The 12,938-nt window shown below is 46.1% G+C and overlaps 1 protein-coding gene across 2 annotated transcripts in view; it reads left to right on the forward strand.

Annotated features, from left to right (window-relative positions):
* The window catches only part of PARN (poly(A)-specific ribonuclease), a 1,047,754-nt gene that overhangs the window by 435,314 nt on the left and 599,502 nt on the right, over positions 1-12,938 (forward strand). For both annotated transcript variants that reach the window (XM_069647825.1, XM_069647826.1), the window contains exon 14: positions 8,223-8,266. In XM_069647825.1, the coding sequence (XP_069503926.1) occupies positions 8,223-8,266 (44 nt within the window). The remainder of the gene's footprint in view (positions 1-8,222; positions 8,267-12,938) is intronic.

A 12,938-nucleotide genomic window follows, 5' to 3' on the forward strand; every position in this document is an offset into this window, starting at 1 on the left:
AGAGAGCAGGGCACAAATGCACCCAAGATCACACAATGACAACAGGCTTAAAAGGTCTTGCAGGGAGTTCATAGAGGTTTTAGTTAGGCTCAGAAAAGTTTAGCCAGGATGTCCCAGGCTAACCCAGGTTCGAAAGCCGGGGGCTAAATCTACCCCGTACAGTCGGTTGCAAGGGAAGCCAGGCGGAACACGGTACCTTAGGTGGAAAGGATCCTCCAGCGGGGGCAGTTGTTCCTGGCAGCCGGGTGCAAGTCGCGGCGTCGTCCAGAGGAAGAGAAGATCTGGACGTGGAGGAAAGATGAAGGTCGTTGCACTGCCAGGGAAGAAACCAGCCGCAGAGTTTTCCGGTTTCACGGTAGTGGTAAAATGTGGTATCCCGGTTGCCGGGGTGCTTGGCACAGGCAAGGCGGCCACGAGTTGTTCCAGGAAGCGAAAAAGGAAGCAGACTGGTTATCCCCACCAGTCAAAGGAAGAAGACTCTCCGGGCTGGATATCTCCTCTGTCGTTAGGAAAAGTGGTGAGACGGTTCAGCAGGGCTCCACCTGTGGTGTCGTCGTAGCAGGTCGGCTCAGCTTCTCCCTCGTCAGATTCTTAGGTCCTGTGGCGACCTCTGAAGTTCCAGTCCCCAAAGCCCTGCTTTTATGCAGAAACCCCCCATTCACTCAGCCTAGCTGTCACTCAAACATGCTAAGTGGTGAGCCGGCTGGCTCACCACTTGGGCCAATCAGGACGCAGTGCGACTTGAGTTGCCTAGGCAACTCAGTCCAGGGTGCCTAAACCCCCTCCCACACCCCCTGTGGTACCCAGACAGAGTGGCACCACTTTTGGAGGCTTCTGTGGAGAAGCCCGCCAAAAAGTGGAACAAAGGGCTCGACTTGGGTTGGAGTCACAGAAGAGAACCCAAACGCCATTTTAGAACCGAGTCTTGGCAAAAAATACCAACCGGAGAATTAATATTAAATAAATAAACCGGCGGTATGTTCGAGGCTATAGGATTTAAATAATTAAAGTTGGTAGCATCGAACAATGGGAAATCCCATAGGAATATATTCGCGGTCGAATATAAAAAGTAGTTTCCACTGCCACCAGCCAAAACTCGATCAGGGGGGACGGAGACGTGCCCCCTCGACTAACAGACCCCGGGGCAGTCGAATTGCCCCGGCCAGTACGCCCACAATATGATGGTTTGTACTGGTTCTGTTCAGAATTTGAGACTAGTAAAGTCAATGGTGACTTTGCATGCCCTGGGAGACGGTAGTCAGTCCCAGGGTATGGAGTCTATACTGGGGGGTCACTATGACACCCCTGTGTTACTGCACTGAGGGTGCTGTGTAACGCACATCACAAAAACACATGAAGCCCTATGGAGTAAAAGACCCCATAGCCCATTAAACACATCTAGAGTCAAAGGAACACAATCAAATCATGCCCAAGAGTGAGGGTAAAAGAGTCTCGCTATTGGCAGGAGAAAAAAATAAACCCCAAAAATCCAGCAAAGCTGCTGGGGGACTCACTAGGTTAGGAAATTCAGCCTAAACAGAGAATTCTCCCTAACAACTCACGATATCGGAAATCCACGTTCATCCATGCAAACATCCAAAGTAACCAAAAATCAATAAAAACGATGCCAAACAGTTCCAAAATTAAATATGAATCCACTAAGTGGCCAAAATACAGAAAAATCCAGTAAACCCATCCCACGAAGAGACTCTATAGTGCAATCCAGCCAAAAAGAAGTTGCAATCCATAATAGATTCCATGGTAACGGTGAAATCTGCATGTGAGAAAAAAAACAATCCAAGGAAAAAAACATAATCCATTTCAGGAATCCAACGATGCAATCCCAAAACCGCGATTAAAACCAAAAAAAAAACATTAGATAAAAAGAAAAATCCGCAGAAAAAGGAAGAGCAGCAGCAAATACACCCGATATGAACGAGTGGACTTCCAAAATGGCGCTTACGCACACGTAACGCATACGCAATTAACTAATAATATTATGTAAATACATTATAAAATGTTTTGTTATAGAATTGCACCATCTAGCGGTGAAAACAAAAAGCAGTTCAACTTAATAATTTTTTACTTTACTGTTTAATTTATGAATTACTATTACAAGACACATTGTATTTCGACTTATTACATTTTAGAAGAAAATGTTTTTGACATAGTTTTTTCGACATATTAACTTTCGAAAATATTACATTCGAAAATATAACTGGATACCTGTACAATTGGGTAGTGGGGTAGACCACTCGGCAGAGCTGAATTTTGCTAGACCCCAAGCTGGTGAGCACACAGATGCTTCATATAGACGGCTAATGTTTAAAGTTGTTGACTATGTGGGGTGGAGTAGGCCTACTCTCCCATTAGAACAGGATGATATGACGGACATCCTTGATAAGGGTAGGCATATGGTTCCTATTTTACCATTTCATATTGCGCTCTAAAAAAGGGTGGCAGCAAATTGCGAGATGCCAGAGACTAATCTGGCAGTAAACAAGAATCTGACCAAAAAATACTGCCCTTCCATTAGTGATCCAGGCTACCTGTCTAAACGCCCCACTCCGCAGTGTCTGGTGGTACAGGCAGCTACCGCAACCTCTAAGCTGGCAGCTTATCCAACTATCCCTCAACATAGGGATGACAAGTGGGTAGATGGATGGGCAAGACAAGTATTTTCTGCAGGGAGCATGGCTCTTAAATCGACCAAATCCACATGTGCCCTTGCAAAATTCTCATTCTGTGGGACTGTATTTCCATGGCGCCAGAGCACGTTCCCGAAGGGGAGGAAAGAGACTGGTTCTTGGCTATTGTTGGAGACGGCAAGGAAGCCATGTGTGAGTCTCTTCAATTGGGTCTGGATTTTGCTGACTGCATCAGCAGAGCCATGGCAACTTGCACTGTAATATGCAGATTTGCGTGGTTGAGGTCAGGTTTTGCGCGGCATGTGCAAACCAGGCTTCTCAACATGCCTTTTGACGGGTCTCACCTTTTTGGCAACAAGTTGCAGACCTCAAAGGCGGCAGCCAAATTGTTAGGTGCTGCTATTGGGCAGCCTCAGCCTTTTCGGCCCATTGGACAGCCTTGAAGGGGTAGATCTTTTCGCTACTGCTCAGTTGTAAGAGCGAGAGAAATGGCTAGTCAAAGAGGCCAAAGAAGATACCCTTGTGGTTTACGAGGGAGAGGTGCTAAGCACACGCAAGCATGGGCATCCATACCAAAAGCCATTGCATCACCTGCCTCAAAACCTCTGAGGTCTTGAGTCACAAAACACCAGTGCGAGGCAGAATGTTTCAGCATCTGAAAGAATGGCGAGACATTACTTAGAATGCTCGGGTATTGCAAAACATAGCCCATGGTTACTGCCTTCCTTTCATTAAAAGACCTCAGAACCACCCACCGAGGAGCGACTCTGAGGATTCCAGATACACTCCTTGTGCAGGAATATTTGACCCTGCTAGAGAAAGGCGCTATAGAAACGGTGCCTGTAGCGGAGAGGAACAAGGGATGGTACACTCCATATTTCCTAATACCCAAGAAGGACGGAGGAGTGACACCTATCTTGGACTTGAGATACTTTAACAGTTCCTCAGGAAGCACAAGTTCAAGATAGTCACCCTTTGTCAGATCCTTCAGGCCCTCCAACTCCAGGATTGGATGGTGTCATTTTTCATGTGCCAATCCATCTCAGGCATAGAAAATACCTGAGGTTCGTCGTTGGCTGTTCTCATTATCAGTTTCGAGTTCTGCCATTCGGGCAAACCTCCGCCCTGATGTTTTTCACCAAACTGATGGCGGTGGTGGCAGTGAGTCTCTGGAGAGGGGGATTCATGTCTACCCCTACCTGGACGATTGGCTGATCAGGGCGCATTCTTCTGAACAAGTTCTGGATCATCTCGACATCACCTGCCACTCTTTTCACAAACTGGGCTTCTCCCTCAGTTACAAGAAGTCCCATATGACACCTTTTCTGAGCTGTACTGGATACATCCTTGGTAAAGAGCTCACCAACTGTGGTGAGGGCTCAAGACGTTCTACAGATGGTCTCTAAATTTCAAAGTCCCGGCCTTTGATTTAAAAAAAAAAAGGTTTTAATTTCTTTTTTTTTATTTTTAAGTTTGCTCAGCCTCATGGCATCCTGCATATTTCTGCACCTGAAGACGAGATCTTTTAAATGGACAATGTTCTCAGGAAACATGTCAGACCTTCTTCACGTTCCAAGCAGGGTCACACAGGATCTCCTGTGGTGGGCCTGCAAGGACAACATTCTGAAGGGAGAGCCTTTTAGGCAACCATGGCCAGAGATGGCAGTAGTGAGGGACGCCTCACTCACTGGGTGGGGAGCCCACACCAACGATCTGACAACCAGCGGTCATAGGTCTCCATCGGAGTCCAAACTATATATCAATCTTTTGGAGCTGATGGTAATTAGACTTGCGCTGAAGGCTTTTCTGCCCTCTGTACGGGGAAAGAATGTCCTGATAATGATGGACAACACAGTGGCCATGAACCTAAACAAGAGGTGATGTAGGGTCCCTACCACTGTGCATCAATGCAGCTCTGGTATTGGACAATTCATGAAGGAATCTCTCAGCAGTTCACCTAGCTGGTGAAGAGAACACTGCAGCGGACACTCTGAGCAGGCAGAGCAGTCTCTCATGAGTGGGAACTAGCTTAGGAAGTACCCCAAGTCTAAACAGTACCTCTGGTTTGAAGAAGTGATCCAGCTGGATTCTGTCCTGTTACAGCAATGCAGATCCTGGGTTCCTGAGCCTCCATCATGGGGACAAGGGGGAGGAGGTCTGGAGCGCTCCTACAGCAGCAATTTGGAGGTTGTCGGCAGCTACGGGCTTTTTTCGGATCAGCGGCACTTCGTGGTTTCAGCGCTCGGTAAACGGCACCACTGCGGATCTTGGATAATGGTTGGTTGGGATTGCTTCACTCCTTGAGTCCTGCACTCTGGTGAGGGGACTCGAGCTCTGGTCGTGCTGCTTCTGGGAGCTCCTTAGGAGACTCCTGGAGCTTCTGGTCGTATTTCAGACATTTCACTGGACTATGGATTTCTCAACTCCTGGCACTCGATACCTGCATCAGCGGAGAAGTACAGCCAGTCGGTGAAGATGGTCCAGTGGAGTTAGTCAGGGTTAGTTGGTTCCACTAACCCAAGGGAAGAAGTTGTCCCTTCCGGGAGCTTCTCTTCGGTCAGAAAAAGGAGTGCCAGCACAGCAGCAGGGCTTCACCGGGCAATTCAAAGATCCAGGAGGATGCAGCAAGCTTTGTTCACGGTTTCTTCGTCGGGTGTTTCTCCCAGTGGTCGACTCTGACTCTAGTCCCAAAACCCTCGCCTTTTAAGCAGGTTTCTCCCATTCATGCACAGCCTAGCCTGTCAATCGCACAGCAGGGTGGCTGTCCTGAAAAGCCAGCTAGCTAATTCCTAGAGACAAAGGGCAGTGGAGTTTTGGGAACCTCCCTCACATTCTGCCTTTCCAGACACACTGGAACCAGAGGTGGCTTTCAGGACTGAAGCCCGCCAAAGGCAAAACAAAGGGCACAAATCTGGCTCTGCATGCATAGTAAAACCCAAGAAAGACCTTACAAACAAAATGGGGAGAAAAAAACCAGGGCCATTTTGACAAAAATTGTCACTCATGGGTGCTATTCTGCAGCTGAGGATTCAGCCTGCGGTAGAAAAGCACAGTGGTAGGAAAATTAAACCACTGCCACCAGCCATTTAAAGTAGGGAGGGTAACCTAAAAAAAGTTACATGAGAATGTAGGATAAGGGGCTACTAGATATTCCCCCAGCACTACACATGATGGTGTGTGCTGGACCTACAAAGACGAAAGGTAAGTAAAGTCAATTTCACTTACCTATTCTTGGGAACAGTAGTTCACACAAGAAAAGGTATTTAAACCTTATGAGAAATCTAAAGGATTTCCCAGTGACAGTGCACTGAGGGTGCTGTGTGTCACCATACAAAAAGTAGACGCCTATGGAGTTTGTCAGACTCCAAAAACAGAGGCAGCACATGATCCAAATCAGGTCAAAACACATGAGTGAGTAAAAGATCTCACTCACTCCAGGGTTAAAATTAAAAAGTACTAAGTCCAGCAAAAAAGCTTGGTGTCTCTAAGGTTGAAGGGAATTAGCATAGAAATGTGAGTTCTCCCTAACAGATCTACAAACCACTGGGATGGCTTTCTAAAGCCTTACTGTCTGTAGGACTTTAGGACAACTCCCCTAACGTACCGCATATACAGTGCTGGTTAACTCCCCCCTTTCCATCTGCAGGTGCACCCTGCCAGTGGCAGAACATCCAGCCTCGCCTTGGTAAGCATGGTCCTGTGATGTTGATTGGGCAGAAATGAGGTACTCTGGCAATCCCCTCATAGGTCTAAATGGAAGAACCGTCTTGACCGGTGTACTGACCAACATCCGTTCTCCCTTGTATCCGCCAGACGCTGTTCAGTCCTGAGCTTCAAAAGTCTTTCAGGAATTAGTCATTGATTCGTGATCATAAAAACAGTATCCCAGACCCAGCCTTTGTAAGCATGACTTAACATAAGAAAGCTGGTAAATTGTGCACTAACTGTTTAATGACAGCAAATTATTAATTGGAGCCTTGGTTAGATTTCCCTCCCTATCTAACCAGTGGCTGTGCCAAAATAAGATGGGACCATGTCTGTTCTGTATAACCAGGGATTGAAATCAATATTGGATAAGAAGGCGCTAAAAGCAGCTCCTGGGTATCGAGCATTAACTAGTGAGCAGGAGCTACCGCTGAGGAACGAGGAGCTAGTTCATAGAGTTCTGCAAATCCAACTTACACATCTTGTCCATTTATTTTTGACTTCATTTTGCTTTATATGGCATATAGCTGTGTCCTAATGCCTATTTATTGATTGTCCCAAATGCACAGTTAAAAGTATGTTTATTTGGCATCAGTTGCACTGAGGAGCCAAAAGTAGCTACTGGGAGATCTTGGTGTCAAGCTAACAAGGCTCGTCCGGGCTACAAGTAGGAGCTGCCATTAAAGTAAATAGGGAAAAATTGCTGCCATTGAAAGGAGAGTCCCTTCTTCCTTTCCACGGCAACGTGTTGCAGATCGGGAGCAGACGCGCTGGGGCCAGAAGTGTTCCAGTGTGTCTGCTCCCGAAAAGGATTAACAAGAAGTTAAGTGGGGGTGTGGGTGGGGGGGGTGTGTATGGGGGAGAGGAAGAGGCAGGGGGAGCACTTATCTTATTCCCCGGCGGGGGAAGATGACTGCTTGCGGGCCCGGAGGAGGCTCAGGTACTGTCTGGTAATACTCCCAGCCTTGTTGAGCCTCATCAGTGAGGTGAAGCTGAGCCTCTCGGAGCACAGTGAGCAGGGGGCCCACGTCTGGTTGCCCCCAGGTAACCTAGGGTGACCAACCCCAAGTTCCTTACAAATATTTCAAAAAAGGTAGCAGGCGCTCCTCTCCAGAAAGAACATGGCATGATGACCTGTTCTGAGATGAGTTTGCAGCACACGCTTTTTGCTCACTGTACCTTTCACAGCAACCCCATACACGTGTTTCAGCCTTGTGTATGGGGTTGCTGGTGGTACTCTTGGTGGTACTCCTGTTCAGAGAGGAATTGCCATAGCATTTCGGTGCTGGACTGCCCATCTGGGCTGGACAAAGACTGATATGTAGATGGGTATTTCCCATCTGTGAAAGGTACAGTGAGCAAAAAGCGTGCGCTGCAAACTCTCATCTCAGAACAGGTTATCATGCCATGTTCTTTCTGGAGAGGAGCACCTGCTACCCTTTTTTGAAACATTCATTAGTTGATTAAAAACATTTTAAAAGCTTGATCTTGCTTATGTTTTTCCAAGTTGTGATCTCTTCAACATATGCATGTTTGGTACCTTTATTTTTTAACTCTAGTGCCATTTTTTTTTTTTTTTTACTTTGGAAAATGTTAGCTTTAAGGCACTGTGCACTGGACAGTAACATGGAGGTGATTAGAGGTGGCGCATGACACCATCACAAAACTAAAATGTATTCCAGAATCCTGTGGTTCTTTAAGATTTTGTATAATTGGAAACATTTAAGCCTTTGTTCATATAGGTTCCTGATGGGCATAAAAAGTATTCTTTTTACAGCCCCTGCTGATGTTCTGTAATGTCATCTGTTTCACTATTTTGTACAGTCTACCGAATTTTCTGATTTTATTTTTTTCTTCACTGTTTCATAGGAGCTTAATGAATTTAAGGAAGTGACAACCTGTGTCTTTCCCAGGTAGGACTTACAGAATTCTTTCATGCCATGTTGAGTATTTTTGTTATTTTTGGTAAGTGATCTATTGACCTGCTTGCCTATGCATAGCCGGTGAAATGCAAATACATGTTTGTGTGGATAGTTCAAGTGCTCTTGGCGTAAACCTTTCATTCAGAAGTTATTGTTTCCACTCCCCCAATTATTTTTTCAAAAGATGCCACATTTTAATGTAAGTATACAAAAAAAAGTCCATCTGAAATGTAGTTATTTTTGTTTTAAAGACATATTTGAAAACATCTGGCACAAATGTATAATATACCTGAGCCATAATTCAAATATTGCCCAGAATTATCTGAGTTCAGGGACCAAAGTTCCTAGTTATGGTCTGCCAAAAAATTAAGGTTCCAGAACTGATTTTCCAAGCTTCTGATTGCATAGCATTAATAGGAACATTGGATCACAATGCACCAAAGGGTTCACGAATGTGCATGGCCACTCAAATGCTAATTTATTCCAGCACTGAAGCCCCTTCAAGCCATTTTTCCACTGTCTTGGTCCTCACGCAAAGTTGTACAGCAGACCTGGCCAATTCTTTATTTGGCAGCATTTGAAAGGGGTCAGATCTTCTGGCTAGACTGGCTGACTTTGGAACGATCTCCCAACTTGGGCATATATATTTTGCATTTTCTGTTTTTATAAATGTGGGGTCATGTCCGAAGATAAAACCAGTCATAAAATTCAGGAGTGTCTATATTGGGAAAATTACTTGTGTCAAAAGTTAGTTTGACGATCTATCGAGACTTGCATAATAAGGGCTCAACCGTCTTGGTCACTGCATATTTCTATCATTCTGCATCCTAAAGAACTAATGATCATTATCACTACTGCGCGAAACCTGAAGGTTTCGCCCTGTCTAGTCCCTGGTGATCTGTCCTCCAGGTGGTCAGGACAAGGCCATTGCTTTTTTGGATGCAGCTTTTGGGGGTGGACTATTGTGGGAGGATCACCTGGATTGGGGGGGTGGTCCTTGAGAGTTTGACACAGACTGGTGAGACGCGTTATCCCCCTTCTTTAAACTCATTTTCCCCATCCTACCACGTAGGATATTCCAAAACACTGCCCTGCCCCCTTCTTCGACAGAACACGAAAGACAACGGACTAACACCAGAGCCGTTTACCCGACATGTCCCAATACAAGGGTCAGGCAAACTCGGGTGTTAAGGAGAATTCTCAGAAATGTGCGAATTCCTCTCTACCTTAGAGACCCCCAACAACTTGGCTGGATTTTGAGGACTTGCGTTTATAACCTGGAGAGAGAGACCCTTTTTTTCCTAATATGTATTTTATTGTAATTTTGAACACGGTTTCTCTTTTGGTTGTGGAGCCTGACAAATTCCATAGGCATCATCTTTTACATTGTGTCACACAGCACCTTCAGTGCAGTGGCGCAGGGAAGTCTTTCAGATTTCCCCAAAGTTGAACTAGAGCAGTGAAGTGAAATTGTCTTTACTTACATTTGTAACTTTCTAGACCCAGCACACACCATTTTACAGTAGGGTGCTGGAGGGGTTACTTAGTATCCCCTTTGTCTAGTTTCTCATGTAACATTTTTGTTACCCTTTCCTCGATGAGTGGCTGGTGGCAGTGTTTTACTTAAACTACCATGGTGTGCTTATACCACAGGCTGCATTCGCAGCTGCAGTAAAGCACCCAAGGGTGCCTTTTTTGTCAAAATGGCCCGGTCTTCTTTTTTCGCCATTTCTTTGTGGAAAGTTTCTTCTTGAGATTTACTCTGTGGGCCAAAACAGGTTTGGTCCCATTGTTCGTTTTGTCTTTGGCGGGATTTACGCGTGAAGCCCGCCTCTGGCTCCAGGGTGTCTGGCGGGGGCTGGAAGCGAGGGAGGTGCCTGAGTCTCCTAGGAGACTGCAATGCACTCTTGGGTGATTGGCCGGCTGGCTGTCCAGCAAGGACAGCCACCCTGCTGGGTGATTGACAGCGAGGCTGGAATGAATGTGAGAAACCTGCATAAAAGGCGAGGCTTTTTGGCTTAGAGGGCAGTCGACCATTGGACAAAGAAATCCGAAGAAGAACTTAGAGGAGATACCTGCTGCAACTCCTGGACCGTTGGTTTGCCCGGCAAAGCCCTGCTGCTGTGCTGAAGCTCAGAATTCGTATCGACTAGAGAAACCCTGCAAGGACGAGTTCTCCCCTGGAGTTGGTGGGACCAGTCAACTCCAAAGTAAGCCACCTGGACATCCTCTCGAAGCCGATTGAATTTCCACTGCAGTCGCTGCTGGAACCGAATAGCCAGAGAGAGGAACACCAGATTGTGTGTGTTGCTTTTAAGCTGGCCAAGAGCTCCAGGAAGATACTCCGGACTCCCAGGAAACAGGACTGAGCCACCTCAACAGAGTGCTGGACCCCAGATGCAAGGAAAGCCCATCTCGACAGCCAGGAACCGCATTGTTGCTATTTGCGGTAGATGCGAGGAGCTGAAACACCGAAGTGCCACTTGTTTGAAGATTGCCGGTTGTGGGCGGTGACCATCCCATTGCATTGCAGGAGTCCCCAGAAGTCCTCCCTCTTGTCCCCACGACTGAGGCCCAGGAACAGCAGGATCTGCAGAGCTGCACAAGAACATAAACAATCTGCTGCACTTTTCTTCAACCTAAAGGTACTGTGCAGTCTAAGAACTTACCTCGTGTTGTGCCACCTTGCTTGTTCTCAGTTGAGACTTGCCTTGGTCGCTCCTGTAGAGTTGCTTGCCTCTTCTACTACCCACAGGCCTAACAGCTTGTGACCCTACATTTGATTCTACTTTTCCTACAAAGATTTCTAAAACATTGTGCAAGACTTTAAATTACCTGCAAGAAGTGCTTCAGTTCACCTTGAATTTTGCTAACTTAACCTTGGCTGGCCTGGCTCCCTGAATGACTCTTCTCTCCTCTGCTTATGTGTTTTGCCTTCCTTCTAGGAAAGAGTTAACTGACTTTGCATTGGGGTTTTCGTTTTTTGAAAGTACTTACCTGATTAAGAATAATTGTGTGAACACTGTCTTATTCTGAAACCCATTTTCTTTGACACTTCTCTAAATAATATTATAAATGCAACAGTGATACATTAATGTCCCCAGCACCCTAACTATTGAAGTCACTTGAGGGTGTAGGTAGTGTCTGTGGGCCATCCCAAGTGGGTATTTGCGGATTTAGAAAACTAAGAGTGCGTATTTTGAAGTATATTTGTGTGTTGCTTTATATTGCCCCCTTGTGAAGAATGCTTATTCAAACTGACTTTTAAATTAATACTTGTTTAATCAAGAAACCTTGTGTGTAAGAGTTTATTTGAATACGTGTCACTGTGAATCTCTGTGTAACGCCCCTAAAGCTCACATTGACCCCTCTTGAGACAAGCCTTGCTGCTCAACACGCTACCAACCTGTGTAGTACAGACTTATACCAAAGGTTGGGTTCATATTGCCAGGAGGTCAGGGTTGTTTTATTGCACCCAAAGGGTACTGCATACAAACTTGCTTAAAATCAGGCAATTGACCAGAATCGCACACACCTGACTGACCTTTCCCACAAGGATAAAAGGAGAAGCACGACAGCACCCTACGAGCAAGGCAGACCGCACGAATTGAGAGCTAACTCAGCACGGCAGTCAAGAGGAGGAGAAAGACTGCGCAGACTGAGAGGGCGACCGTCCCCTTTCCAACTAAGGGCCGCGAAACCTCTGCAAAAGGAATTACAAGTCTGCGAACAATAGCCAGCGTGTGTTGCAACAGATGTCAACGGTACACGAGACCCTCCTCCGCTGATTACCAAGCCGGGGAGAGACACTTGCTTCTGTGGTACCAACCTTGACGCCAAGAAGAAAGATAGCAAAGCAGTTCATCACAGCTGCTGAGACGAGGGATAATCAATGAGAATCCTAACCGTGTTAAATGAAAAGTAGCCAACGGCTAAAGTGAACTTTAAAAAGTATAAAGATATTATTGAGGAAAAAGGGGGGGGGATACCAGCAACAGAGGAGTCCAGTGCCATGTGGGTGCTCACGCAGGAAACTCTAGGCGATTACCCGATGGTAGAGACTACTGTAACCAGAAGGCCTGGGGAAAAGGCGGAAGAGGTCAAAGTGGTCATGCAGGGGTCTTGTAACATCCTCTGTACCATTAGTCTTTGACCGACGATTGGAAAGCTAAGGGAAATGAATCCCGCTTGGTGAAGTAAACGTATGAACAGTGTGTTTCAAAGGTTGGGAAGAGTGAACCCAATCGAAGGATTTCAAACAATTCAGTGTTGACAAGACATTAAGATTTGTGAAAACAAGGAGTATTGCAAGACAAGGAGAACTGAAGTTTCCCCCTCGTCATTTTGTGTCCAAGCCCGACCGAGGGAGATCCAGGGTGAATAGTAATTACCCAAAGTTCATTGAGAAAGGCACTGTTTAATTATTTGTTGAATATGATTTGAGAGGTCTACGCCCAGAAGAGGGGGGGACCCAGTGGTGTAGCCTTCATCCAAAGTATACGTGGAACAGAACTTTATTTTTTTAATTTTCTGAACACTTCAGGCCCTCGAAAGCAAGAGACTTGTATTGAAAATAGACTTGCCCATCAGAGAACCTGATGGCTGGTACGCAACTGTCGACTCTTGCTAGGAAGGCTCGAGTGTATGCTGTGCTCAGGAGATC

This window comes from Ambystoma mexicanum, chromosome 2q (assembly GCF_040938575.1).
Source record: "Ambystoma mexicanum isolate Mex_15411 chromosome 2q, UKY_AmexF1_1, whole genome shotgun sequence".
In the NCBI taxonomy this organism is placed as follows: domain Eukaryota; kingdom Metazoa; phylum Chordata; class Amphibia; order Caudata; family Ambystomatidae; genus Ambystoma; species Ambystoma mexicanum.